The sequence below is a fragment of the Oncorhynchus mykiss genome, chromosome 30 (genome assembly GCF_057628025.1).
Source record: "Oncorhynchus mykiss isolate SJ-2025 chromosome 30, ASM5762802v1, whole genome shotgun sequence".
In the NCBI taxonomy this organism is placed as follows: domain Eukaryota; kingdom Metazoa; phylum Chordata; class Actinopteri; order Salmoniformes; family Salmonidae; genus Oncorhynchus; species Oncorhynchus mykiss.
In genome coordinates, this window is record NC_143051.1 from 21,037,965 (window position 1) to 21,063,258 (window position 25,294).

The 25,294-nt window shown below is 42.5% G+C and overlaps 1 protein-coding gene across 2 annotated transcripts; it reads left to right on the forward strand.

Moving 5' to 3' along the window:
* Nucleotides 1-9,799: 9,799 nt before the first annotated feature.
* On the forward strand, nucleotides 9,800-23,564 carry slc9a1b (solute carrier family 9 member A1b). Of its 2 annotated transcripts, none has more exons than XM_021559485.3 (13): nucleotides 9,800-10,494; nucleotides 12,879-13,112; nucleotides 13,944-14,170; nucleotides 15,558-15,808; nucleotides 16,009-16,226; nucleotides 16,421-16,620; nucleotides 17,552-17,641; nucleotides 19,330-19,400; nucleotides 19,594-19,761; nucleotides 20,359-20,455; nucleotides 20,708-20,833; nucleotides 21,028-21,103; nucleotides 22,399-23,564. In XM_021559485.3, the coding sequence occupies exons 1-13, from the start codon at nucleotides 10,239-10,241 to the stop codon at nucleotides 22,410-22,412; spliced, it is 2,028 nt and encodes a 675-aa protein (XP_021415160.1). In that variant the 5' UTR covers nucleotides 9,800-10,238; the 3' UTR covers nucleotides 22,413-23,564.
* Nucleotides 23,565-25,294: the final 1,730 nt, after the last annotated feature.

A 25,294-nucleotide genomic window follows, 5' to 3' on the forward strand; every position in this document is an offset into this window, starting at 1 on the left:
TCCAAGCACAAGTCGTGAAGAGGGCAAGACAAAACCTATTCCCCCTCAGGAGACTGAAAAGATTTGGCATGGGTCCTCAGATCCACAAAAGGTTTTACAGCTGCACCATTGAGAGCATCCTGACGGGTTGCATCAGTGCCTGGTATGGCAACTGCTCGGCCTCGAACCGCAAGGCACTACAGAGGGTAGTGGGTACGGCCCAGTACATCACCGGTGCCAAGCTTCCTGACATCCAGGACCTCTATACCGGGTGGTGTCAGAGGAAGGCCCTAAAAATTGTCAAAGGCTCCAGCCACCCTAGTCATAGACTGTTCTCTCTGTTACCGCACGGCAAGCAGTACCGGAGCATCAAGTGTAGGTCCAAGAGGCTTCTAAACAGCTTATACCCCCAAGCCTTAAGACTCCTGAACAGCTAATCAAATGGATATCCAGACTATTTGCATTTCCCCCAACCCCTGTATTGCCCCCAACCCCTGCTTGCATTGCCCCCAACCCCTACACTGCTTATATTCTCTGTTATCTACACATAGCCACTTAAATAACTCTACCTACATGTACATAATTACCTCAATTACCTCGACACTGGTGCCCCTGCACATTGACACATTGACTCTATACCGGTACCCCCTGTGTATAGCCCCGCTATTGTTATTTACAGCTGCTCTTTAACTATTCATTATTCTCATACTTTTTTTGTATTTTATTAAAACAGCATTGTTGGATAAGGGCTTGAAAGTAAGCATGTATTCGGCGCATGTGACAAATAACATTTGATTTGAAATGAAAAACAAAAGTGTTGTGTACCGGGAATGGTGGTGACCACCGCTCGAACCTGTTGGTGGTACAGGAGGATGGTATTTACAGTATACCAGAGCCATTATGCAGCGATAGAAGTTCAAGTAATGCTACTGTAGTGTAATGCTACTGTAGTGATTGAGGGAGAGGAGTGGGACCAGGGCTTCTTGCCCTGGTCCAGTTCAGTTTAAACACACTTGCCAATAGCTATATCACCAGTATCTTTGTGTAGACCTATCCTATTCTTTCTGTGCCATAAAGGTCCAGACCTCTTGGTAGATGTCAAGTAAGCATACAGGGATGCTACAGCGGGTTACAACTGTATGTGTCTCTGACATACAGTGCCTTGCGAAAGTATTCGGCCCCCTTGAACTTTGCGACCTTTTGCCACATTTCAGGCTTCAAACATAAAGATATAAAACTGTATTTTTTTGTGAAGAATCAACAACAAGTGGGACACAATCATGAAGTGGAACGACATTTATTGGATATTTAAAACTTTTTTAACAAATCAAAAACGGAAAAATTGGGCGTGCAAAATTATTCAGCCCCCTTAAGTTAATACTTTGTAGCGCCACCTTTTGCTGCGATTACAGCTGTAAGTCGCTTGGGGTATGTCTCTATCAGTTTTGCACATCGAGAGACTGAAATGTTTTCCCATTCCTCCTTGCAAAACAGCTCGAGCTCAGTGAGGTTGGATGGAGAGCATTTGTGAACAGCAGTTTTCAGTTCTTTCCACAGATTCTCGATTGGATTCAGGTCTGGACTTTGACTTGGCCATTCTAACACCTGGATATGTTTATTTTTGAACCATTCCATTGTAGATTTTGCTTTATGTTTTGGATCATTGTCTTGTTGGAAGACACATCTCCGTCCCAGTCTCAGGTCTTTTGCAGACTCCATCAGGTTTTCTTCCAGAATGGTCCTGTATTTGGCTCCATCCATCTTCCCATCAATTTTAACCATCTTCCCTGTCCCTGCTGAAGAAAAGCAGGCCCAAACCATGATGCTGCCACCACCATGTTTGACAGTGGGGATGGTGTGTTCAGCTGTGTTGCTTTTACGCCAAACATAACGTTTTGCATTGTTGCCAAAAAGTTCAATTTTGGTTTCATCTGACCAGAGCACCTTCTTCCACATGTTTGGTGTGTCTCCCAGGTGGCTTGTGGCAAACTTTAAACAACACTTTTTATGGATATCTTTAAGAAATGGCTTTGTTCCTTCCACTCTTCCATAAAGGCCAGATTTGTGCAATATACGACTGATTGTTGTCCTATGGACAGAGTCTCCCACCTCAGCTGTAGAACTCTGCAGTTCATTCAGAGTGATCATGGGCCTCTTGGCTGCATCTCTGATCAGTCTTCTCCTTGTATGAGCTGAAAGTTTAGAGGGACGGCCAGGTCTTGGTAGATTTGCAGTGGTCTGATACTCCTTCCATTTCCATATTATCGCTTGCACAGTGCTCCTTGGGATGTTTAAAGCTTGGGAAATATTTTTGTATCCAAATCCGGCTTTAAACTTCTTCACAACAGTATCTCGGACCTGCCTGGTGTGTTCCTTGTTCTTCATGATGCTTTCTGCGCTTTTAACGGATCTCTGAGACTATCACAGTGCAGGTGCATTTATACGGAGACTTGATTACACACAAGTGGATTGTATTTATCATCATTAGTCATTTAGGTCAACATTGGATCATTCAGAGATCCTCACTGAACTTCTGGAGAGAGTTTGCTGCACTGAAAATAAAGGGGCTGAATAATTTTGCACGCCCAATTTTTCAGTTTTTGATTTGTTAAAAAAGTTTGAAATATCCAATAAATGTCGTTCCACTTCATGATTGTGTCCCACTTGTTGTTGATTCTTCACAAAAAAATACAGTTTTATATCTTTATGTTTGAAGCCTGAAATGTGGCAAAAGGTCGCAAAGTTCAAGGGGGCCGAATACTTTCGCAAGGCACTGTACATCCAGTGTCTCATTCCTGCCTTTGAACATTAAATATCTAGCTGGGTTAGCACACTAATTAGCTAACATTGTAGCTGGCATTAACAAGATAGCAAAGTGAGTTTCAGTAACGATTATGCCATGCATTTCTATCACAAGTTGCTGGGCTGACAGTTTGCATGAAATTACAAATGACTTGTCAGAAAAGGGTGACATCTTTACTATGGCAGGGTGGGTATAATTTGTGGAACGTTCCAATAGGAATCTGTTCCAAAAACTTTGTAAATAACAAGGTTGCCAACAAACAACACATACAAAGTTGTATAAGCTGCAGAATAAGATAGGAAGTGGGCTATTTAATTATGTTTTTCACTCACCACGTTTATTCTGAAAAATGTCTGTCCTCACTCTGGTAGCCTATGGACAAACATTAAGAATAAGCTATGTGTTGAGTTGATGCCTATTCGGCAGCTAGTTAGCTAGGTGAATTGATCATGCTACTTTGAATGCATTGTTTGTTGGCAACCTTCAGTGGTAGAAAAAGTACTCAATTGTCGTACTTGATCAAAAGTAAAGATACCTTAATAGAAAATGACTCAAGTAAAAGTCACCCAGTAAAATACTACTTGAGTAAAAGTCTAAAAGTATTTGGTTTTAAATGTACAGTCGTGGCCAAAAGTTTTGAGAATGACACAAATATTAATTTTCACAAAGTCTGCTGCCTCAGTTTGTATGATGGCAATTTGCATATACTCCAGAATGTTATGAAGAGTGATCAGATGAATTGCAAATAATTGCAAAGTCCTGCAAATGAACTGAATCCCCAAAAAACATTTCCACTGCATTTCAGCCCTGCCACAAAAGGACCAGCTGACATCATGTCAGTGATTCTCTCGTTAACACAGGTGTGAGTGTTGACGAGGACAAGGCTGGAGATCACTCTGTCATACTGATTGAGTTCGATTAACAGACTGGAAAGTTCAAAAGGAGGGTGGTGCTTGGAATCATTATTCTTCCTCTGTCAACCATGGTAACCTGCATGGAAACACGTGCCTGCATCATTGCTTTGCACAAAAAGGGCTTCACAGGCAATGATATTGCTGCCAGTAAGATTGCACCTAAATCAACCATTTATCAGATCATCAAGAACTTCAAGGAGAGCGGTTCAATAGTTGTGAAGAAGGCTTCAGGGCACCCAAGAAAGTCCAGCAAGCGCCAAGACCGTCTCCTAAAGTTGATTCAGCTGCGGGATCGGGGCACCACCAGTACAGAGCTTGCTCAGGAATGGCAGCAGGCAGGTGTGAGTGCATCTGCATGCACAGTGAGGTAAAGACTTTTGGGAGGATGGCCTGGTGTCAAGAAGGGCAGCAAAGAAGCCACTTCTCTTCAGGAAAAATATCAGGGACAGACTGATATTCTGCAAAAGGTACAGGGATTGGACTGCTGAGGACTGGGGTAAAGTTATTTTCTCTGATGAATCCCCTTTCCGATTGTTTGGGGCATCCGGGAAAAAAGCTTGTCCAGAGAAGAGAAGGTGAGCGCTACCATCAGTCCTGTGTCATGCCAACAGTAAAGCATCCTGAGACCATTCATGTCTGGGGTTGCTTCTCAGCCAAGGGAGTGGGCTCACTCACAATTTTGCCTAAGAACACAGCCATGAATAAAGAATGGTACCAACACATCCCCCGAGAGCAACTTCTCCCAACCATCCAGGAACAGTTTGGTGACGAACAATGCCTTTTCCAGCATGATGGAGTACCTTGCCATAAGGCAAAAGTGATAACTAAGTGGCTCGGGGAACAAAACATCGATATTTTGGGTCCATGGCCAGGAAACTCCCCAGACCTTAATCCCATTGAGAACTTGTGGTCAATCCTCAAGAGGCGGGTGGACAAACAAAACCCCACAAATTCTGACTAACTCCAAGCATTGATTATGCAAGAATGGGCTGCCATCAGTCAGGATGTGGCCCAGAAGTTAATTGACAGCATGCAAGGGCGGATTGGAGAGATCTTGAAAAAGAATGGTCAACACTGCAAATATTGACTCTTTGCATCAACTTCATGTAATTGTCAATAAAAGCCTTTGACACTTATGAAATGCTTGTAATTATACTTCAATATTCCATACTGACATCTGACAAAAATATCTAAAGACTTTTGGCAAGTGAGTGCATTGATGTGAGAAATGGTGTGTTTGCAGTCGAAAATACATTTTCTGGTCCAGCAACACCCACACATGTTGTGAACAATTCTTGGGCTAATTCAGTTCCAACTATGTTCAAAACTGTTATGCATGCTGGAGTATTAAAAAGCTGTTGAATTGTACTTTTTCTTTACTTTCACATACACTGTGTTCACAGAAACATTGCTCGGATCCTGTCCCCTGGACCTTGGAGGACTTTTGGTGTGGATGATGCTCAGTTTGGATATTCCTTTAAATTATTCCACTGAACTGTACCATTTGATTGTCAGGCCTTTATGGAAAATGGTACCTTGTTCACACCACAGGATCTACCAAAGCAAGGTTTCTCAAACAACTGTGGGGTGTTTGTTGTGATCGTAAGATGCTATTCAGTATATTATATTAGTCCTATTTTCTGTTATAACATATGAAAAGTTATTATTATTTCTGTGCTTGCAGCACGGCACAACATCAACATCGCTCTAATCACAGTCATTAGACAGTTGAAGAAACTTGAGTGGACTTATGGAAATGCTCAGTAAGACATTATAACACTATTGCTCATGTTTTTTCTTGTTTATTCTTCTTGACACTTTTTGGGACCTATTTCCTAGAGATTTTACACTACATACACAATTCATACATCAAACAGCTGGATGCTGATGTGACATGCTGTGACATGCTTCTTGGGGGGGGGGGGGGGTCTGCTAAATCCTGAAATAATAATATTCCTTGGGGGGGGGGTGGTATTATTATTATGATTTACTATTATCATTATTATTGTTGTTATCATAACTATCAAACTTAACAACCTACTCTTTCTTAACTTACAGTATGCTCTGTACATTGCAATGGAAGCACAGTGTGATTTCACTTAGGTATGTATAAATTATGAAATGATCATCACTAGTGGATACAATGTTTTTGGGATACTCATCCGATTGAGTGATTTTCTTTTTCAAAGGAAAACATGCAGCAAATTAGGCGACAGTGGTGCCTAGTTCTCCTGCAGAACTTTCCAATACCCTAAGTCTTGAAAATTATAAAAACTTTTCATTTGCATCCTTATAATCACCCACGCACCAGGCTGTCTCTCCGTCTCCTCCCTCCAGGTTCTCCCGCCTGTCCGGCACCTCCAGAGTCTCCCTCCTGTCCGGAGCCGCCAGAGCCGCCCGTCAGTCAGGAGCAGCCAGAGCCGCCCGTCAGTCAGGAGCTGCCAGAGCCACCCGTCAGTCAGGAGCTGCCAGAGCCGCCCGTCAGTCAGGAGCTGCCAGAGCCTCCCGTCATTCAGGAGCTGCCAGAGCCGCCCGTCATTCAGGATTTGCCAGAGCCGCCCGTCAGTCAGGAGCTGCCAGAGCCGCCCGTCAGTCAGGAGCTGCCAGAGCCGCCCTTCACTCCGGAGCGGCCAGAGTCTCCCTTCACTCCGGAGCGACCAGAGTCTCCCTTCACTCCGGCGCTGCCAGAGTCTCCCGCCTGTCCGGCGCTGCCAGAGTCTCCCGCCTGTCCGGCACTGCCAGAGTCTCCCGCCTGTCCGGCGCTGCCAGAGTCTCCCGCCTGTCCGGCGCTGCCAGAGTCTCTCGCCTGTCCGGCGCTGTCAGAGTCTCCCGCCTGTCCGGCGCTGTCAGAGTCTCCCGTCTATTCGGGGCCCGCTGTCGGGGTCCCCAGTCCGGGGTCGGCGGTGAGGGTCGCCGCTCCAAAGGAGCCACCTAAGTGGGCCAAGACTAAGGTAGAGTGGGGTCCACGTCCCGTGCCAGAGCCGCCACCGTGGACAGATGCCCACCCAGACCCACCCCTATGGGTTTAGGTTTTGCGGCCGGAGTCCGGGGGGGGGGGGGGGGGGTACTGTCACGTCCTGACCTTAGTTCCTTTTTTATGTCCCTATTTTAGTTTGGTCAGGGCGTGAGTTGGGGTGGGCATTCTATGTTTGTTCTGTGTGTTATAGTTCTATGTGTTTGGCCTGGTATGGTTCCCAATCAGAGGCAGTTGTCAATCGTTGTCTCTGATTGAGAACCATACTTAGGTAGCCTGTTCCCACCTGGTGTTTGTGGGTAGTTGTTTTATGTTTTGTTTTTCTGCACCTAACAGGACCTACAAACGAGAGCCATTACAGTTACAGAGAGATTATGAGATGTTCTATGTGGAGGCAGTTGACAACAAGAAAAGTCTTTGCCTCTTTTGAGGAGCAGGAGTGAAGCCATTTTTGAGGAGTGGTCAAACCTGGTTTTTGTCTGCTGTGTTAATTATTTCAATTGATAATTGTGTTGTTTAGTGAAGATGACGTAGAAGTCACCCGAGTCTCTGATCTCTTTACTGGAGCTGGTATAACTTAATTAATGTACAAAGCACATTCAGCTTGTCAGTATGGTATATTCAGCCTCCATTCTCATCAGGAAAGTAAATAGCATTATAAATCAGGATAGGTAGTGACAGTATGCTCAATGAAATAATATAATTAAAGTTATAACATTTATCAACACAATTTTAACAGTACATGACATACTGTTCACTGCAACAATATCAGGAGCTTGTCTCAAATATAGCATGAAGCAAAAAGTGTTAACACATCTGCTGGTACCACTTCATATAATATTTCTTATGATCTTCAAAAATGAAATATGTTTGTATTCAACATGTGCCTTGCGCAAACGTGTGTTTGTATTCAGTGTGTGGGACAAAAAAGTGGGAGGGGTCAAACGTTGAGCCCGGCCCCGAATTGCACACTGCAGTCAGGGGTATTTGGTCCTGTGTGCATTTACAGGTGATTTGAACACTTGTTATGATAATTTTACACTTGCTTTATTCAAGTGTCAAATATCATTTTTTGTACACGTGATTTTGCTTGTCTGTCCAGTGCGCATTACAGGGGATTAGAACGCTTGTTAAGGTAACTTTTACACATGTTCATTACACTTGTCCAGTGTGCATTTATAGGTGATGTTAACGCTCTAACCCAGAGACTCTGTCTAGAGTCTCGACCTCTGAGGTCGCCCCCCCCCCCCCCCCCCCCCCACACCGCTCGCCAAGGCAACTAGGGGGCGCAACTACAGCGAGCCAGCTCCCTTCCCCATTGATATGGAGGAGAAGGCCAGAGAGGGCTGACAATGACCCAGGGAGGGGGGCCCGACCCCCTGAAAAGGGGTGCCTAACCCTGCCCATGGCCACCAGGGGGCCAAACCAGGGGGCCAAATGACATCATTTGAGTCAATTGGAGGTGTACCTGTGGATTTATTTCAAGGCCTACCTTCAAACTCAGTGGCTCTTTGCTTGACATCATGGGAAAATCAAACGAAATCAGCCAAGACCTCATTAAAAAATTGTAGACCTCCACAAGTCTGGTTCATCCTTGGGAGCAATTTCCAAACGCCTGAAGGTACCACGTTCATCTGTACAAACAATAGTACGCAAGTATAAACACCATGAAACCACGCAACCGTCATACTACTCAGGAAGGAAATGCGTTCTGTGTCCTAAAGATGAACGTATTTTAGTCCGAAACGTGCAAATCAATTCCAGAACAGCCAAGGACCCCGTGAAGATGCTGGAGGAAACAGGTACAAAATTATCTATATCCACAGTAAAAATGAGTCATATATGGACATAACCTGAAAGGCCTCTCAGCAAGGAAGAAGCCACTGCTTCAAAACCACCATAAAAAAGACAGACTACGGTTTGTAACTGCACATGGGGACAAAGATGGTACTTTTTGGAGAAATGTCCTCTGGTCTGATGAAACAAAAATAGAACTGTTTGGCCATAATGTTTGGAGGAAAAACGGGGAGGCTTGCAAGCCAAAGAACTCCATCCCAACCCTGAAGCACGTTGTGGGGGTGGGTGCCCTGCTGCAGGAGGGACTGGTGCACTTCACAAAATAGATGGCATCATGAGGTAGGAAAATGATGTGGATATATTGAAGCAACATCTCAAGACATCAGTCAGGAAGTTAAAGCTTGGTCGCAAATGGGTCTTCCAAATGGACAATGACCCCAAGCATACTTCCAAAGTTGTGGCAAAATGGCCTAAGGACAACAAAGTCATGGTATTGGAGTGGCTATCACAAAGCCCTGACCTAAATCCTGTAGAAAATTTGTGGGCAGAGCTGAAAAAGCATGTGCGAGCAAGGAGGCCTACAAACCTGACTCAGTTACACCAGCATTGTCAGGAGGAATGGGCCAAAATTCACCCAACTTATTGTAGGAAGCTTGTGGAAGGCTACCTGAAACGTTTGACCCAAGTCAAGCAATTTAAAGGCAATGCTACCAAATACTAATTGAGTGAATGTAAACTTCTGACCCACTGGGAATGTGATGAAAGAAATAAAAGCTGAAATACATAATTCTCTACTGTCATTCTGACATTCTTAAAATAAAGTGGTGATCCTAACTGACCTAAGACAGGGACTTTTTACTAGGATTAATTGTCAGGAATTGTGAAAAAACTGAGTTCAAATGTATTTGGCTAAGGTGTATGTAAACTTCCGACTTCAACTGTATCTCTAGCCGAAACAGACGGATTTTGATGGGGATTTTTTTCTTATGTTAATTCGATTTCTGCGGTGCATGACCATTGTAGGCCAAGGGTCTCTGTCAAATAAATTATGAATATTTAAATATTTTATTTGGATGGACAAGGTGTGGTAGCCCCCTAAGGCCCGCCCATAACGCCGGACTTGCATTGCCATGGTTATGAAGTGTACTGCACAAATGGAACGTAAAATCACAGAAAATATATGTTCTGGTGGAAGCTCCAGAGAAGTACTTGGAGTTACAAGATTTTACTGCAGAAGAGTAGCAATTTGTCCATCTTTTTGTATCACTAATTGTAATGGACTCACACTCCACTCCAGTTGGTGGCGGTAATGCACATTTTTGGTTGCCAACCACAGAAGTAGAAAATAACCGAATTGGGCTGGTTGTATGAACCATTGAGGTGTGATTGCAGCCAATGTAACCCAAATAGAGGACATGAGGCACAAACGGGAGTTGATATTCCGCCTGATACATAACAGCTGCGCCTTTCACATTAGTGAACACTTCAACGCTTGACGACACTGCGCAAACATTTAAGGAGGAATACAATCATCATCAAAGCCGGCGTTAACTCTCATTCATCAGGGAGCTTTTTACTGGTGTTTCTTTACATTTACCCGCGATATTCTATGCATGATGTCCGTACATGCACTGCGTAAAAGTGCAAGCTCCAGCTGCATGGCACCAGCATCACTTCCCCTTACATCTTCATTTCTGCCTGCATCTCCGACGCATTGATGGAGGATGACGATTTGGAGTAGCTAGCGGGATAAATCATTAACGTAATTGAAATGCCGGCATTCTCGTGTGCCTTTCCTGGCTGTCGCAGGGATCTCCTGGTAATAGTTTTAGTTGTGTTCGTGGGCATTGGATTACCTATTGAAGCCTCTGCCCCTGCATATCAATCGCATGGGACTGAAGGCTCACATTTAACTAATATAACAAATACTAAAAAGGCATTTCCTGTACTTGCCGTAAATTACGAACACGTACGAAAGCCTTTTGAGATCGCGCTATGGATCCTCCTCGCCTTATTGATGAAACTTGGTGAGTATCAGCCTTTGCTTTTGTCACGATATTAACGTGATACATTGGGAATGCCCCCTGCTGCATTAATTGATATGGATTAATATGGCACAGTATAAACCCCTCAACGTCACATTGCGTCATGCATCATGACACTGCAGCTGTCTGCTCAGGGGGTATGATCACTTGATTGAAAGCTTCAGACCCGTTTAGACAGGGACATTATTGCAATACTCTACAACTCGTCAATTCAGACAGGAATGTAATGTTATAAACATACTACAGTTCCTGCCAAGAAGTTTGGACACAGGAGTTAGACTTGCCCACCTTGTTCCTAATCGCTAAATTGGTGGTAGAAGTGGGATGATATTATAAACGTATTGTAACGACCCTGGGTTTATAAGCGCAGAAATCGACCATGCCGCACGAGCATGCTTTTGCGGCACAGTCGACAGCGCGCCGGACCTCGGGCTAGAAGGTCGAGGGTTCGAGACCTGCTCCCTGCCTGTTTTTACACAGTATTATGGGCACAACGTTCTCTGGTTCTTTGTGGCACAGGATTGGGCTTGGAAGCCATACTATTACCAATAAGTAAAAGTTGCTGCAGCCATACCCATTGTTCCAGCCCTACTTTTGATCATGAGACACTGCATCTTACCATGGACTTTATAAGCAATTGGCCCTCTCACCAGTCACCACTAGAAATAGATGCAGAAATTCCATAAGATTAGTGTAATGGAGACTTGAGGATTAAACACTGCACGATTTGGCAAACATTTGAGTTGGAAATTCTGAGTGAGGAGAGCAGTTGTTATCATGACCTGCCAGAGTTAAAGGGATGTAGGGGGTCGCTAGGGGTGTAGCTAGTTCTGCATGTATTTCCTGTGACTGTACTTTCACTTTTAAAATAGGCTATTGTTCATCTCAGAAAAAGACATACACACTACACAAATATTTCATATTGTATTTCGTATACACATAGCTCTGTGTCCCAAATGGCACCATATTCTCTATATAGGGAATAGGGTGACATTTGGGACACACCCTATTAAGGGATCTTCCGTGTACATGTTGTCATTTCTGAGTCAGCTTGTCGAGATAGTGATTGGCCGTGGGGCTTTCCCCTCCCTGTCTATCATTGGCCCAGCCCAATAAGTGAAGCTGATTTGGACTTATCTGCTGCAGCAGCAGCTCTCTCCTCAAGGCCAGCCTGCTCTTCTGTACTCTGTGATAACAGAAAGAGGAAAGGAGCTGGTGGGGGCTGATGCATACAGTGGCACATACAGCAGTATACCAATTTCAAACAGTGTCCTAGTCCTGAAATATTTACACTGTAGTCATTGAGACTGACTATCTCCCAATATCCTTATCCTTCAGTTATTGTTATAATGAATGGTGTGTCTCTTGGGGGATACATACTGTTGATGAGTTTCAAGTTTTATTGTCACGCGCACAAGTACAGTGAAATGCCTTTCTTGCAAGAACTTCTTGTGAGTTATGTAGGGTTTTTGTGCTTCACGCCCTTGGCCCATCCCAGATGTAGTAAATTATAACATTCCAGGACTCAGACATACATTAGGCGGAGACCCTTGAGGTACTGGAGTGGTACTAGGGTTCTCCTGTTTGTATCCACTTGCCCTAAGAAATGTATATCTGGGTTTAAGTTATCTGCAGTTGCAGCACCAGCATGGTTGACCTATGACTAGCAACTTGTGCAGTAGCATCCTGTGTGTTGCCTGAAATAGTGGTCTAAAAAAGGCCTTTACATTTTTTTTATGAGAGTTTAGAATGTCAGACAGTGATGCACAACTAACTGATTAGAGCATTTCATTCATCCAATAATTAAGTGGTTATATGTGTACAAGGGAACAACTTTGGTTTTAGAAGTGGGGGGGACGTAAATATATATATATATATATATATATTTTTTTATCCAGTCGGGTAAACACTCCAAACAGCCTACTCAACCGCTAGGGGGTGCAATTTCAGAATGTGGGGGGGAGTTAAGTTGCACCTCTGTATGTGTTTACTGTAAACTTAAAATAACTATATCCACTTCTACAGGCAGTTTGTTTTATACAATGTATTGCACATCTGAAGGCAATTGCAACAGAGGCTATATCAACATAGGGAGGAAATTGCACACATTCTTGCCTGGACACAGCAATGTCATAGTAATGAACCCACTGCCTTCTACTGACCTAGACCCGTATTCATAAATATAAAAACGAAAAGATCTAGGATCAGCTTTGCCTTTTAGATCATAATGAATAGGATTACATAAACAGGGGGGACCTGATCCTAGATAAGCACTCCTACTTTGACACTTTATGAATACGGTCCCTGGTGTACGGCAGACAGATATGTCTCTATAATAACATTAACTACCTCGTCTCCCCATTTAGGTTTCCATCTGATCCCGCGTCTGTCTGCCGTGGTCCCAGAGAGCTGCCTGCTGATCGTGGTGGGGCTGCTAGTGGGGGGGCTCATCAAGGTGATTGGAGAAGAGCCCCCAGTACTGGACTCCCAGCTCTTCTTCCTGTGCCTCCTCCCTCCCATCATCCTTGATGCTGGCTACTTTCTGCCGATCCGGCCCTTCACAGAGAATGTGGGCACCATCTTGGTGTTTGCGGTGATAGGTAACTAAGCACTGACTGCTAAGCACTTTATCCCTCCAGTGCAATTTGTATACAGATGTATTTGCTACTTTCATATTATCATATTTATATCATATAGTTAAACTGCCACAAACACATTTCCTAGCCTGGTCCCAGATCTGTTTGTGCTATAATGTCATGTAACTCCTTGTCATGCCATGGTTAGTGAACTACTACTACTACCCTTGTGAAAATTGTAATTTGTATACAATAATTTAGCCTTTGCTGGTATTGATACCATGTAATGTCACCTTAGTGAAATAAACCATTGTCCGTGTCCGAAATCTAGCTTGCCTACTAACCTAAACTGCATACTGTGTATACTAATCATACTACATACTGTGTATACTAATCAAACTACATACTGTGTATACTAATCATACTACATACTGTGCATACTAATCATACTACATACTGTGTATACTAATCATACTACATACTGTTTAGAGCGTACTGTTTAAAAACGAATGCAGTCAGCAATAAATATCAGCATACTAAGCTCCTCCTACTCAGAATGCCTCATCTACTGCGCAATTGTGTTGATTCCCGCCATTCGTTCATTTTGTTGCGGCGCATCCCCTCAGCTGATTATCAGCTGTTGTCAAACACACGTGGGTCTCGAAAGACCATTCTCTTCCTCAATATTGTGCAGTGAATTCTACTAGATGAAAAGCCAAAATGAGCTGGCATTTAAAGTGTTCAAAATTTCACATACTATAAAAGTATGTTTTTCCTTCATACCCAAAATGCCTACTATTTAGAATGCAAGTACAGGTATTAGGACACGTCCATTCTCTTTCTATCTCTTTCTAGGTACCCTGTGGAACGCCTTCTTTATGGGGGGCTTGCTGTACGCCTTGTGCCAGATCGAGAGCGTCGGTCTGAGCGGAGTTGACCTGCTGGCCTGCCTGCTCTTCGGCTCCATCGTGTCGGCCGTGGACCCCGTGGCCGTGCTGGCTGTGTTTGAGGAGATCCATATCAACGAGTTGGTTCACATCCTGGTGTTTGGGGAGTCCCTTCTCAATGATGCTGTCACAGTGGTGAGACGCCACCAGCCACCCCGCTTAACAGGCTGCCAGTGTTCTCACAGCTGAGGAGAATGAGCATAATCAATTTTCTATTAACCATGATGGAGCACTTTCCTCTCTGCTAGCGGCTAACTGTAAGGTACACAATATATACCAAAGTATGTGAACACCCCTCCAAATTTTAGGATTCGGCTATTTCAGCCACACTCGTTGTTGACAGGTATATAAAATCGAGCACACCGCCATGCAATCTCCATAGACAAACATTGGCAGTAGAATGATCTTACTGGTGAGCTCAGTGACTTTCAACGTGGCACCGTCATAGGATGCAACCTTTCCAACAAGTCAGTTCGTCAAACTTCTGAGAGCCCGGACCTCAACCCCATCGAACACCTTTGGGATGAATTAGAACACCAACTGTGAGCCAGGCCTAATCGGCCAACATCAGTGCCCGACCTCACTAATGCTCTTGTAGCTGAATGGAAGCAAGTCCCTGCAGAAATGTTCCAACATCTAGTGGAAAGCCTTTCCAGAAGAGTGGAGGATGTTATAGCAGCAAAGGGGGGGGACCAACTCCATATTAATGCCCATGATTTTGGAATGAGATGTTCGATGAGCAGGTGTCCACATACTTTTGGTCATATAGTGTAGATGGCATTTGACTCTGGCTCACTCACCGGCTCACTGTATGCGTAAACATCTATTAATAGCAGTTTAGGTGCTTTTGGCAGGTGTAGATATTACTCAGCCAAATGGTTCTGACTATGCCAACCCGGACCACTGATTCAGCTATCACCCAAACAGGATGTTGGTTTAATGGAGCAGTAAAGCAATGGGAGGGTATTTACTGCCTGGCGGTGATAATGGCCTCAGTGTTCCAAAAGACTGAAGAGCTGAGAGGGGCTGATGCCAGCTAGGGTGCATCCCAAATGGCACCCTATTCCCTACATAGTGCAACCACTACTAGTCAAAAGTAGTTCACTATATACTACGACTAGGGTACCATTTGGGACTCGACCCTAGTATCTGGAGCTTGTCTGAAGGATACCATATAGATAGTCCACATGTTGTTTGCATACCATGTATAATCATGTTACCATTCAACCAATAGGTAACGTGAAGCAAATGGATAATGTGTCTCAGCATATAACAGGGGTGTAGGGATATACTGGTGTAGTGGTTAGAGGACCCTTGGCTTGAAATCAAGCCTGATCAAGGATAACGTGAAGCAGAATCAAATCGACAACTATAGCTAAATCTAGTTGATTGAATATGGCTATTTCCTGGACATATAGGCTGTATCCCAAATGGCACACTATCCCTTATGTAGGGTGCCATTTGGGACTCACTACACATCTCTGCGAATTTCCACTGACCCCTCCTTCGTCCCTCCATGCAGGTTCTGTACAACCTGTTTGAGGAGTTCTCCAAAGTGGGGACGGTCACTGTATTGGATGTGTTCCTAGGCGTGGTGTGTTTCTTCGTGGTGTCCCTAGGAGGGGTCCTGGTGGGGGCCATATACGGCTTCTTGGCAGCCTTCACCTCTCGTTTCACCTCTCACACCCGCGTCATCGAACCCCTTTTCGTCTTCCTATACAGCTACATGGCCTACCTTTCCTCCGAGATGTTCCATCTCTCTGGTATCATGGCGTAAGTAGCTATTTGACAGAGAACAGATGTGTATTGATTAAGGAGATGGGAGATGGGACATTAAGGAGATGGGACACCATTCGGTTGGCTTCAGTATGTTACATGGAGCATTATGGTTACTGTAGTACATCATGCTATAAGTTGAACTGACAAATGAACATGAAGTTACAATGAAAATTGTCTTGTACTACCTTCCGTAGTTTGATAGCATGTGGGGTTGTGATGCGGCCCTATGTGGAGGCCAACATATCCCACAAGTCCTACACCACCATCAAGTACTTCCTGAAGATGTGGAGCAGCGTGAGCGAGACACTCATCTTCATCTTCCTGGGCGTCTCCACGGTGGCAGGGCCGCATGCCTGGAACTGGACCTTCGTCATCACCACCGTCATCCTCTGTCTGGTGTCACGAGTACTGGGTCAGTATTATGCAAAATGCTAATTCTTTAAAGATTTCCATAAAACTTACAGTAAAACAGATGCAATATAAATGTGGAATAAAATGTTAAAAACCCAAATGTAAATGCACTAACGTTTAAAGTATAACTTTTTTCATCCGTTTCATTTATACTTGGGGAAAAATGTATTTATTTTATCTGTCTGTGTATTACAGGTGTGATTGGCCTTACATTCATCATCAACAAATTCCGTATTGTCAAGTTGACCAAAAAGGACCAGTTCATTGTGGCCTACGGTGGCCTGCGAGGGGCCATAGCTTTCTCCCTGGGATACCTGCTGTCAAATAGTCACCAAATGAGGAACTTGTTCCTGACAGCAATCATCACTGTCATTTTCTTTACTGTGTTTGTGCAGGTGAGGCAGATAATCTGAATGGTGCTCTAAACCAGTGCTTCCCAACACCTCCAGTAACCCGAACAGTACACTTTTTTGTGAAAGTCACCCAGTAAAATACTACTTGAGTGAAAGTCTAAATGTACTTAAGTATGAAAGGTAAATGTAATTTCTAAAATATACTTAAGTATCAAAAGTATAAGTATAAATAATATGCAATTCCTTATATTAAGCAAACCAGACGGCACAATTTTCTCCCATTTTTGTATTTATTTACGGATAACCAGGGGCATACTCCAAAGCATTTGTGTTTAGTGAGTCTGCCAGATCAGAGGCAGCAAGTATGACCAGGGATGTTCTCCTGATAAGTGTATGAATTGGGTAATGTTCCTGTCCTGCTAAGCATTTCAAAATGTAATGAGTACTTTTGGGTGTCAGGGAAAATGTATTGAGGAAAAAGTACATTATTTTCTTTAGGAATGTAATGAAGTAAAAGTTTTCAAAAATAGAAATTGTGAAGTACAGATACCCTCACAAATGACTTAAGTAGTACTTTTCTTTAATTACTTTACCTCACTGCTGTTGGAGGTACTGGAGTTGGGAAACACTGCCCTAAAGCGTAGGTGTCAAACTCATTCCATGTGGAATCGAGTGTCTGGAGGTTTTTGATCATCCATTGTTCTTGATTGAGCAATTAAGGTTACTGATTAGTTAGGAACTTCCCACACCTGCTTGTCTAGGTGTTGAAATTCAAGGAAATAACAAAAATCAACAGATGTTTGCCCCTCCATGGAATACGTTTTGACACCCCTGCTCTGAAGTTCAAACATTCCTTGACTCTGCTCCAAAATGTTACTGTAAATCTCTGAAAAAGTGAAATGGAACAGTTTGACCTGCTTGTATAGACAAGGTTCACTTTACAACTAACTACTGCTTTTATGGGTGTTTTTAGGGTATGACAATCAGGCCCTTGGTTGAGCTACTTGCTGTGAAGAAGAAGAAGGAGAGCAAGCCTTCCATCAACGAGGAGATTCACACAGAGGTAATCTCGGAAACCCAGAACCAAAAAAACAGCATCACCTATTTATGTTACGTACAGTAGAAGTCGGAAGTTTACATACACCTTAGCCAAATACATTTAAACTCAGTTTTTTTTAAATCCTGACATTTAATTATTGTAAAAATCCCCTGTCTTAGGTCAGTTAGATCACCACTTTATTTTAGAATGTGAAATTCAGAATAACAGTAGAGAATTATTTATTTCAGCTTTTATTTCTTTCATCACATTCCCAGTGGGTCAGAAGTTTACATAAACTAATTGAGTGTTTGGTAGCATTGCCTTTAAATTCTTTAACTTGGGTCAAATGTTTCGGGTAGCCTTCCACAAGCTTCCCACTAAGTTGGGTGAATTTTGGGCCATTCCTCCTGACAGAGCTGGTGCAACTGAGTCAGGTTTGTAGGCCTCCTTGCTCGCACACACTTTTTCAGTTCTGCCCACAAATTTTCTATGGGATTGAGGTCAGCGCTTTGTGATGGCCACTCCAATATCTTGACTTTGTTGTCCTTAAGCCATTTTGCCACAACTTTGGAAGTATGCTTGGGGTCATTCTCCATTTGGAAGACCCATTTGCGACCAAGCTTTAACTGATGTCTTGAGATGTTGCTTCAATATATCCACATAATTTTCCATCCACATAATTTTCCATCCTCATGATGCCATCTATTTTGTGAAGTGCACCAATCCCTCCTGCACCTCCCCCACAACATGATGTTGCCACCCCTGTGCTTCACGGTTGGTATGGAGTTCTTCGGCTTGCAAGCCTCCTCCTTTTCCCTCCAAACATAACGATGTTCATTATGGCCAAACAATTCTATTTTTGTTTCATCAGACCAGAGGACATTTCTCCAAAAAGTACGATCTTTGTCCGCATGTGCAGTTGCAAACCGTAGTCTGGATTTTTTATGGCGGTTTTGGAGCAGTTGCTTCTTCCTCGCTGAGCAGCCTTTCAGGTTATGTCGATATAGTACTCGTTTTACTGTGGATATAGATACTTTTGTACCGGTTTCCTCCAGCATCTTCACGGGGTCCTTGGCTGTTGTTCTGGGCTTGATTTGCACTTTTCGCACCAAAGTACGTAAATCTCTAGGAGACAGAACGCAACTCCTTCCTATGAGGTATGACAGCTGCGTGGGCCCATGGTGTTTATACTTGCATACTATTGTTTGTACAGATGAACGTGGTACCTTCAGGTGTTTGGAAATTGCTCCCAAGGATGAACCAGATTTGTGGAGGTCTACAATTTTTTTCTGAGGTCTTGTCTGATTTTTTTGATTTTCCCATGATGTCAAGCAAAGAGGCGCTGAGTTTGAAGGTAGGCCTTGAAATACATCCACAGGTACACCTCCAATTGACTCAAATGATATCAATTAGAAGCTTCTAAAGCCAAGCTTCTAAAGCTTGGAATTTTCCAAGCTGTTTAAAGGCACAGTCAACTTAATGTATGTAAACCTCTGACCCACTGGAATTTCTGGAGTGGTTGTAAAACGAGTTTTAATGACTACAACCTAAGTGTATGTAAACTTCCGACTTCAACTGTACGTCTGTCCATTAGATATTACACATGGGTGACAAGCAGTATTATTATACTGTAGTATGGGTCCTTACATATTACACTAAATTAAATGCATGGTTAATCAGAGACTTTGTAAACACCTAATTTTCTCTCTTAGTTCCTGGACCATCTCCTCACAGGAGTTGAGGGTGTCTGTGGCCATTATGGGCATTATCACTGGAAGGAGAAGTATGGATCCCATGCCATTGTGAAATAAACATATTAAAAGGATTGATATCGTTTTGGGGAATAAAGCAGTCATTTTATTCTTCACACATCATGAACTCTCTTCCTCTTTATCTCTATTTCGATCTCTCTCTCCATCCATCTCCTTTTCTTTCTGTTTTTCCCTCTTTCCATTCCTCTACTCTCCTCATATCAGGCTTAACCGCTTCAACAAGACCTACGTGAAGAGGTGGCTTATAGCGGGCGAAAACTTTAAGGAGCCTGAGTTGATCGCCTTCTACCGCAAGATGGAGCTGAAGCAGGCTATTATGATGGTGGAGAGTGGCCAGCTGCCCTCAGTTCTGCCCTCCACCATCTCCATGCAGTAAGTATTGCCTCCTATTTCTGTTTAAGATACACTTCTTTTTAACCCCTGGAGTGCAACCTGTCCCTTGTACTTATCATCCGTGCAGTAAGAGTAAGGGCCCATTACTGTCCAAATCCATTCCTCTCCACCAGAGGCCACTGTTGGCTTAAGCTTAAATCATAGTCCACAGACGCTAGGACCTGATCGTCCAGCGTCCCATTGTGACATTGCTACGCAGCTTTCAGACCACCATCTGTGGTGGACACACAGCCTGAATGCGCACCTCCCCACAATTCCCAACCAACGTGTCTCTGGTACACATCCTCTATTCATTTGTGTTGAATGTGTTGACAGTTGAAGAAATAGCTTGAGCTGCACTGAGAATTTGAAAAGTTTTAAAGCCAACAGTCCAATGTACACACAGCAGTGTTCTAGAACATGTACACATGTGGTACTCTGTTAGACCCTTAACCTAGTCCCAGATCTGTCATGTGGTGTGACAGGAGTTGGCAAGACCGTACAAACCGACCTGGAACTAGGCTACAAGTGGCCTGTCTGTTCCTGACTGTGGTGTGATGGCAATTTTGGTCATATCTTTAATCTGTGTCTCCCAAGGAACATCCAGCCCAGAGCGATTCCACGGGTCTCTAAGAAACGGGAGGAAGAGATCAGAAGGATCCTGAGGGCCAACCTGCAGAACAACAAGCAAAAAGTAAGTTATAATAAAGGAATTTGGTTGAAATTGAATGTCTGAAGGGAAATTAGGTTTGCCACCTGAGGAAGATAGAAAAACAGAATATGCACACAGGCATACCCGCCATGCCTCTTACACTGAGTTAAACATTTTTAGAGTAACGTATGATGTCTCTTTATGTGCAGACAGAGCTCTGTTAAAGTTTCTCTTAGCTATTATCCCCGGGCACCAAGCAACACCATTTTCACATCCAGTTCCTTGTTTCCCCAGATGCGCAGCAGATCCTACAGCAGACACACGCTGTTTGACGCCGATGAGGAAGACAACGTGAGCGAGGTGCGCCTACGGAAGACGAAGATGGAGATGGAGAGGAGGGTCAGTGTGATGGAGAGGAGGGTAAGTGTGATGGAGAGGGAGGGTCGGTGTGATGGAGAGGGAGGGTCGGTGTGATGGAGAGGGAGGGTCATTGTTTGGAATAGACCCCAGTCCAGTGTTCTTTCTTGACCACGGCTATGTCTCCAACCTTGCAGAGATTTTGCATCATTGCAATAATGAAGCATATTGACGTTGTAACAATATTGTTTCTGCAGATGAGCCACTACCTCACTGTTCCAGCCAACCGGGAGTCACCTAGGCCTGGAGTCAGGCGAGTCAGGTTTGAATCAGGTCTGTCAGTCTAACACACCTGGGTCGTATTCATCAGGGCACACCGCAGCACAATATTGTAGAATGAAAACAAGCATTTCTTATTGGACTGAGTTCAGATAGTACCTCCCTGTTTCTGACAATTTTCTTCTGTTTTGTGCCTTGTTGCTTCTGTCTGTCACTGAAACGGTTATAATTCCTAAAAAATGTGCCCCTGTATATATCCATATTATGTTGTTATAGTCAATATAAATATGCAGTAAAAAGAGTTCAGATTTGTAACGTAAGTGTTGATAACAGACCTGGGATAACTAGTTGTAAATATGCTGTGTGGAAAGTAACTATTTTTTTGAGGGAAACAAATAGTTACTTCAAATATACAGATCCCCAAAAATGACTACAGATCTGAGAAAGCAACTCGTTTTTTGAAACTATAGAGCACACACAATCTCACAAGATGGCAATTTTGGGATATTTGTTTCCTTTGACACTGATTAGCCATATTTTGTTACTGTTAGCATTCTCAGTAACACTTAACATTTAACTGTTCTTGTGTAATAAAACTGTAATTACTTTTGTAGCAACATGTATTACCATGTTACATAATACTTTGGCAATTGCATTTTATTTGCATAGCAATGAGCTGAGTTTTTGTAACTACTGTACACAAGGAATAGTGATTTACTTATTCCACTTATGTAATACCTCCATTATTGTGCAATTATAAAGCAATTTCCAAAGTTAGGTATCAACAATGTTGCTATTGTAATAATCAAAGTTACTACACATGTATAAGAAGTTGATGTCAAGTGTTACTCTACCTTATGTCTCACTCATTATGAACATATATTTGTTCGTCATTTTGGAGCTGAAAAATTGGTCTACTGTAATGTTGAGATTCGATGTCCCTCGTATTCAACTCTAGGCTATAGGCAATATTAAGATTCATATTGAAGAGCCCTCCAAACCATGCGTTATTGATCATATATTTAGACTATTTCAACTAACTGTTGTAGTTTTTTGGTTCTTAATCAAATATTTGGAAGCCACCAAATAAAGATTTTTAAATAATGTTCAATAATATTCAAATAGCTTTTTATTATTTGGTTTTTCTGAGATGTATTCAAGATACTTCCAAATATTATTGGTTTTTCTGAAACCTGTATTTGAATATCAAAGAAACTAGTTGCCCTTTAGTTAACTATATTCGACTACCTTGAGTATTTGAAAAGTAGGTATTTTAAAATAAACTACAAAATACAACTATGTTCTGCCCAACTCTGGTTAATAATACTTTCTTTCTTCAAGACAACCAGGTTTTCAGTGCTGACAGTTTCCCTACTGTCCACTTTGAGCAGCCTTCCCCTCCCAGCACACCTGACGCTGTCAGCCTAGAGGAGGAGGAGGAGGAGGTACCCAAGAGGCCTAGCCTGAAAGCAGACATAGAAGGACCCAGGGGTAATGCGTCAGACAACCACCAGGGCGAGCTGGACTACCAGAGACTAGCACGCTGTCTAAGCGACCCCGGTCCCAATAAAGACAAGGAGGATGACGATCCCTTCATGTCCTGTTAAAGAACATCTTTTAAACTATAGCGCTTCAAATGAGGAGAATAATCGGATTCCACTATTTCAGAAGCTCCTTAATTCTCCTCTGGCACTTACTTGTATGAGATGGAGATTTTTCTATGGCAACATCTCAAAGTATCTCATGTATCGAAGGACATTTCTAATTTATCTCTGTGCCGTTGTTGTTGTATTTCTCATGTTTGGGTCCTTCTTGGTGTTCTTGTTGTCTTCTTTGGTGTTTTTGATGTAATATAATGTGAATAATTTGCCAAAGGTTCACATAACAATTTTTCTTGAACCATTTTTCAATATCATGAAATCATGAGTCAAGATTTGTTTTGTGTTTCAGATATTTTTTAAATGTTTTTTTGTTATGTAAAATCACGGCTTCCTTTTAGAGAGAGAAATGTAGGTGTTTGTCAGCACTTCTGTCTTCATACGTTTTCACATGATAGTGCTTCTCATTTACTTTATTCGCATGAATATTAAATATGTTTTCTCAGGGACTGCATCACAGGGTAGCTGGCCAACTACCCTTAGCAGCCAGAAAACACACTCCTGGTAACTATACAAATGCAATTTCCAGTATGTCTTTTGACTGGATAAAAGCCTTTTCATTGGAAGCAAGTAGCAAAATAGATTGCATATCACTCAAAGTAATCGCACTCATGCCTTGTCTCCACTGTATTTGGGTCTGAAGCTGTCAAAATCCATTTAGACTTGTGATTGTTTAAAAAAAGGAAGTTGCCAAGTTGAATAATTTTTATAAGAAAGACAATGCAGGCCTATTTGAAATGGGTTGAATTGTTAGCAGTTTGTACTGAGAGGTAAAACAATCTTTACAGATAATATGCATCAGAAATTAAGATGACTTCATGACTGAGTTTAACAATAAAGTGCTCATAAAATACAAATATGTTGTTGGACATTTTAATAGTGAGATTTGTGGTAAAATAATTAAGATATACTGCCATCAGGGGTCAGTATGTAGCCAAAGCCTGAAATCGAGAGAGAGGAGGGGGTGAGAGAGAAAGGGCCAGTTGCCAGGACCACAAATACAAATTTCATCTAGACACTGTTGCCCTAGAGCACACAAAAAACTATACCCCGACCTAAACATCAGCGTCACAAGTAACTTCCACAAAGCTGCGAGCATGTGCCATTAAAAAGAACATACAATTTGACATATCAATTAGGATCTGGCTAAAAATACTTGGATCAGTAATAGAACTCATTGCCCTTCATGGTTCGGCAGTCTGGGGTCTCGCCAACCAAGAATTCACAAAATGGGACAAACACCAAATTGAGACTAAAATATCCTGTGTGTACAACGTAAAACACAAAATAAATGCATGCAGAGCAATCCAGAAAAATCCAGAAAAGAGCTGTTAAATTCTACAACCACCTAAAAGGAAGCGATTCCCAAACCTTCCATAACAAAGCCATCACCTACAGAGAGATGAACCTGGAGAAGAGCCCCCTAAGCAAGCTGGTCCTGGGGCTCCGTTCACAAACACACCCTACAGAGCCTCAGGACAGCAACACAATTAGACCCAACCATATGAGAAAACAAAAAGATAATTACTTGACAAATTGGAAAGAATTTACCAAAAAACAGAGCAAACTAGAATGTTATTTGGCCCTAAACAGAGAGTATACAGTGGCAGAATACCTGACCACTGTGACTGACCCCAAATTAAGGAAAGCTTTGCCTATGTACAGATTCAATGAGCATAGCCTTGGTATTGAGAAAAGGCCGCCATAGGCAGACCTGGCTCTCAAGATAAGACAGGCTATGTGCACACTGCCCACAAAATTAGGTGGAAACTGAGCTGCACTTTCTAACCTCCTGCGAAATGTATGACCATACTAGACACATTTCCCCCATAAATAAAAAATAAAAAAGATTACACATACCCACAAATTGAAAACAAACCCAATTTTGATAAAATCCCATATCTATTTGGTGAAATACCACAGTGTGCCATCACAGCAGCAAGATATGTGACCTGTTGCCATAAAAGGGCAACCAGTGAAGAACAAACACCATTGTAAATACAACCCATGTTTATTGATTTTCCCTTTTGTACTTTAACTATTTGCACATATGACATTTGAAATGTCTTTATTCTTTTGGAACTTTTGTGAGTGTAATGTTTAATTGTTTATTGTACTTTTGTTTATTATCTACTTCATTTGCTTTGGCAATGTTAACATATGTTTCCCATGCCAATAAAGACCTTAAATTGAAGTGAAATTAAGAGTGGGTTAGTGAGAGAAAGACGGTGAGTAAGTGACATTTTATTGGAGGGCCCCACCCTCCCGACTTGCTAGCTAAACATTTGTGCAGCCCTCCTCTTGACAGCAGAGAGAAGTTTAAGAGTTCATTTCCTGTAATTCAACATATTTTTCCATAGGCATTAGAGAAAATGTTGCAGTTTTAAAGCAAGTTTGCTGCAATTCTACACTTTTTGCCATGGGGCAGAGAGAAGATTTTGCAATTGTATTACTATACTGAACAGAAATATAAATGCACCATGCAAAATTCATTGATATTACTGAGTTACAGTTCATATGAGGAAATCAGTCAATTTAAATAAATTCATTAGGCCCTAATATATCGATTTCCCATGATTGGGAATAC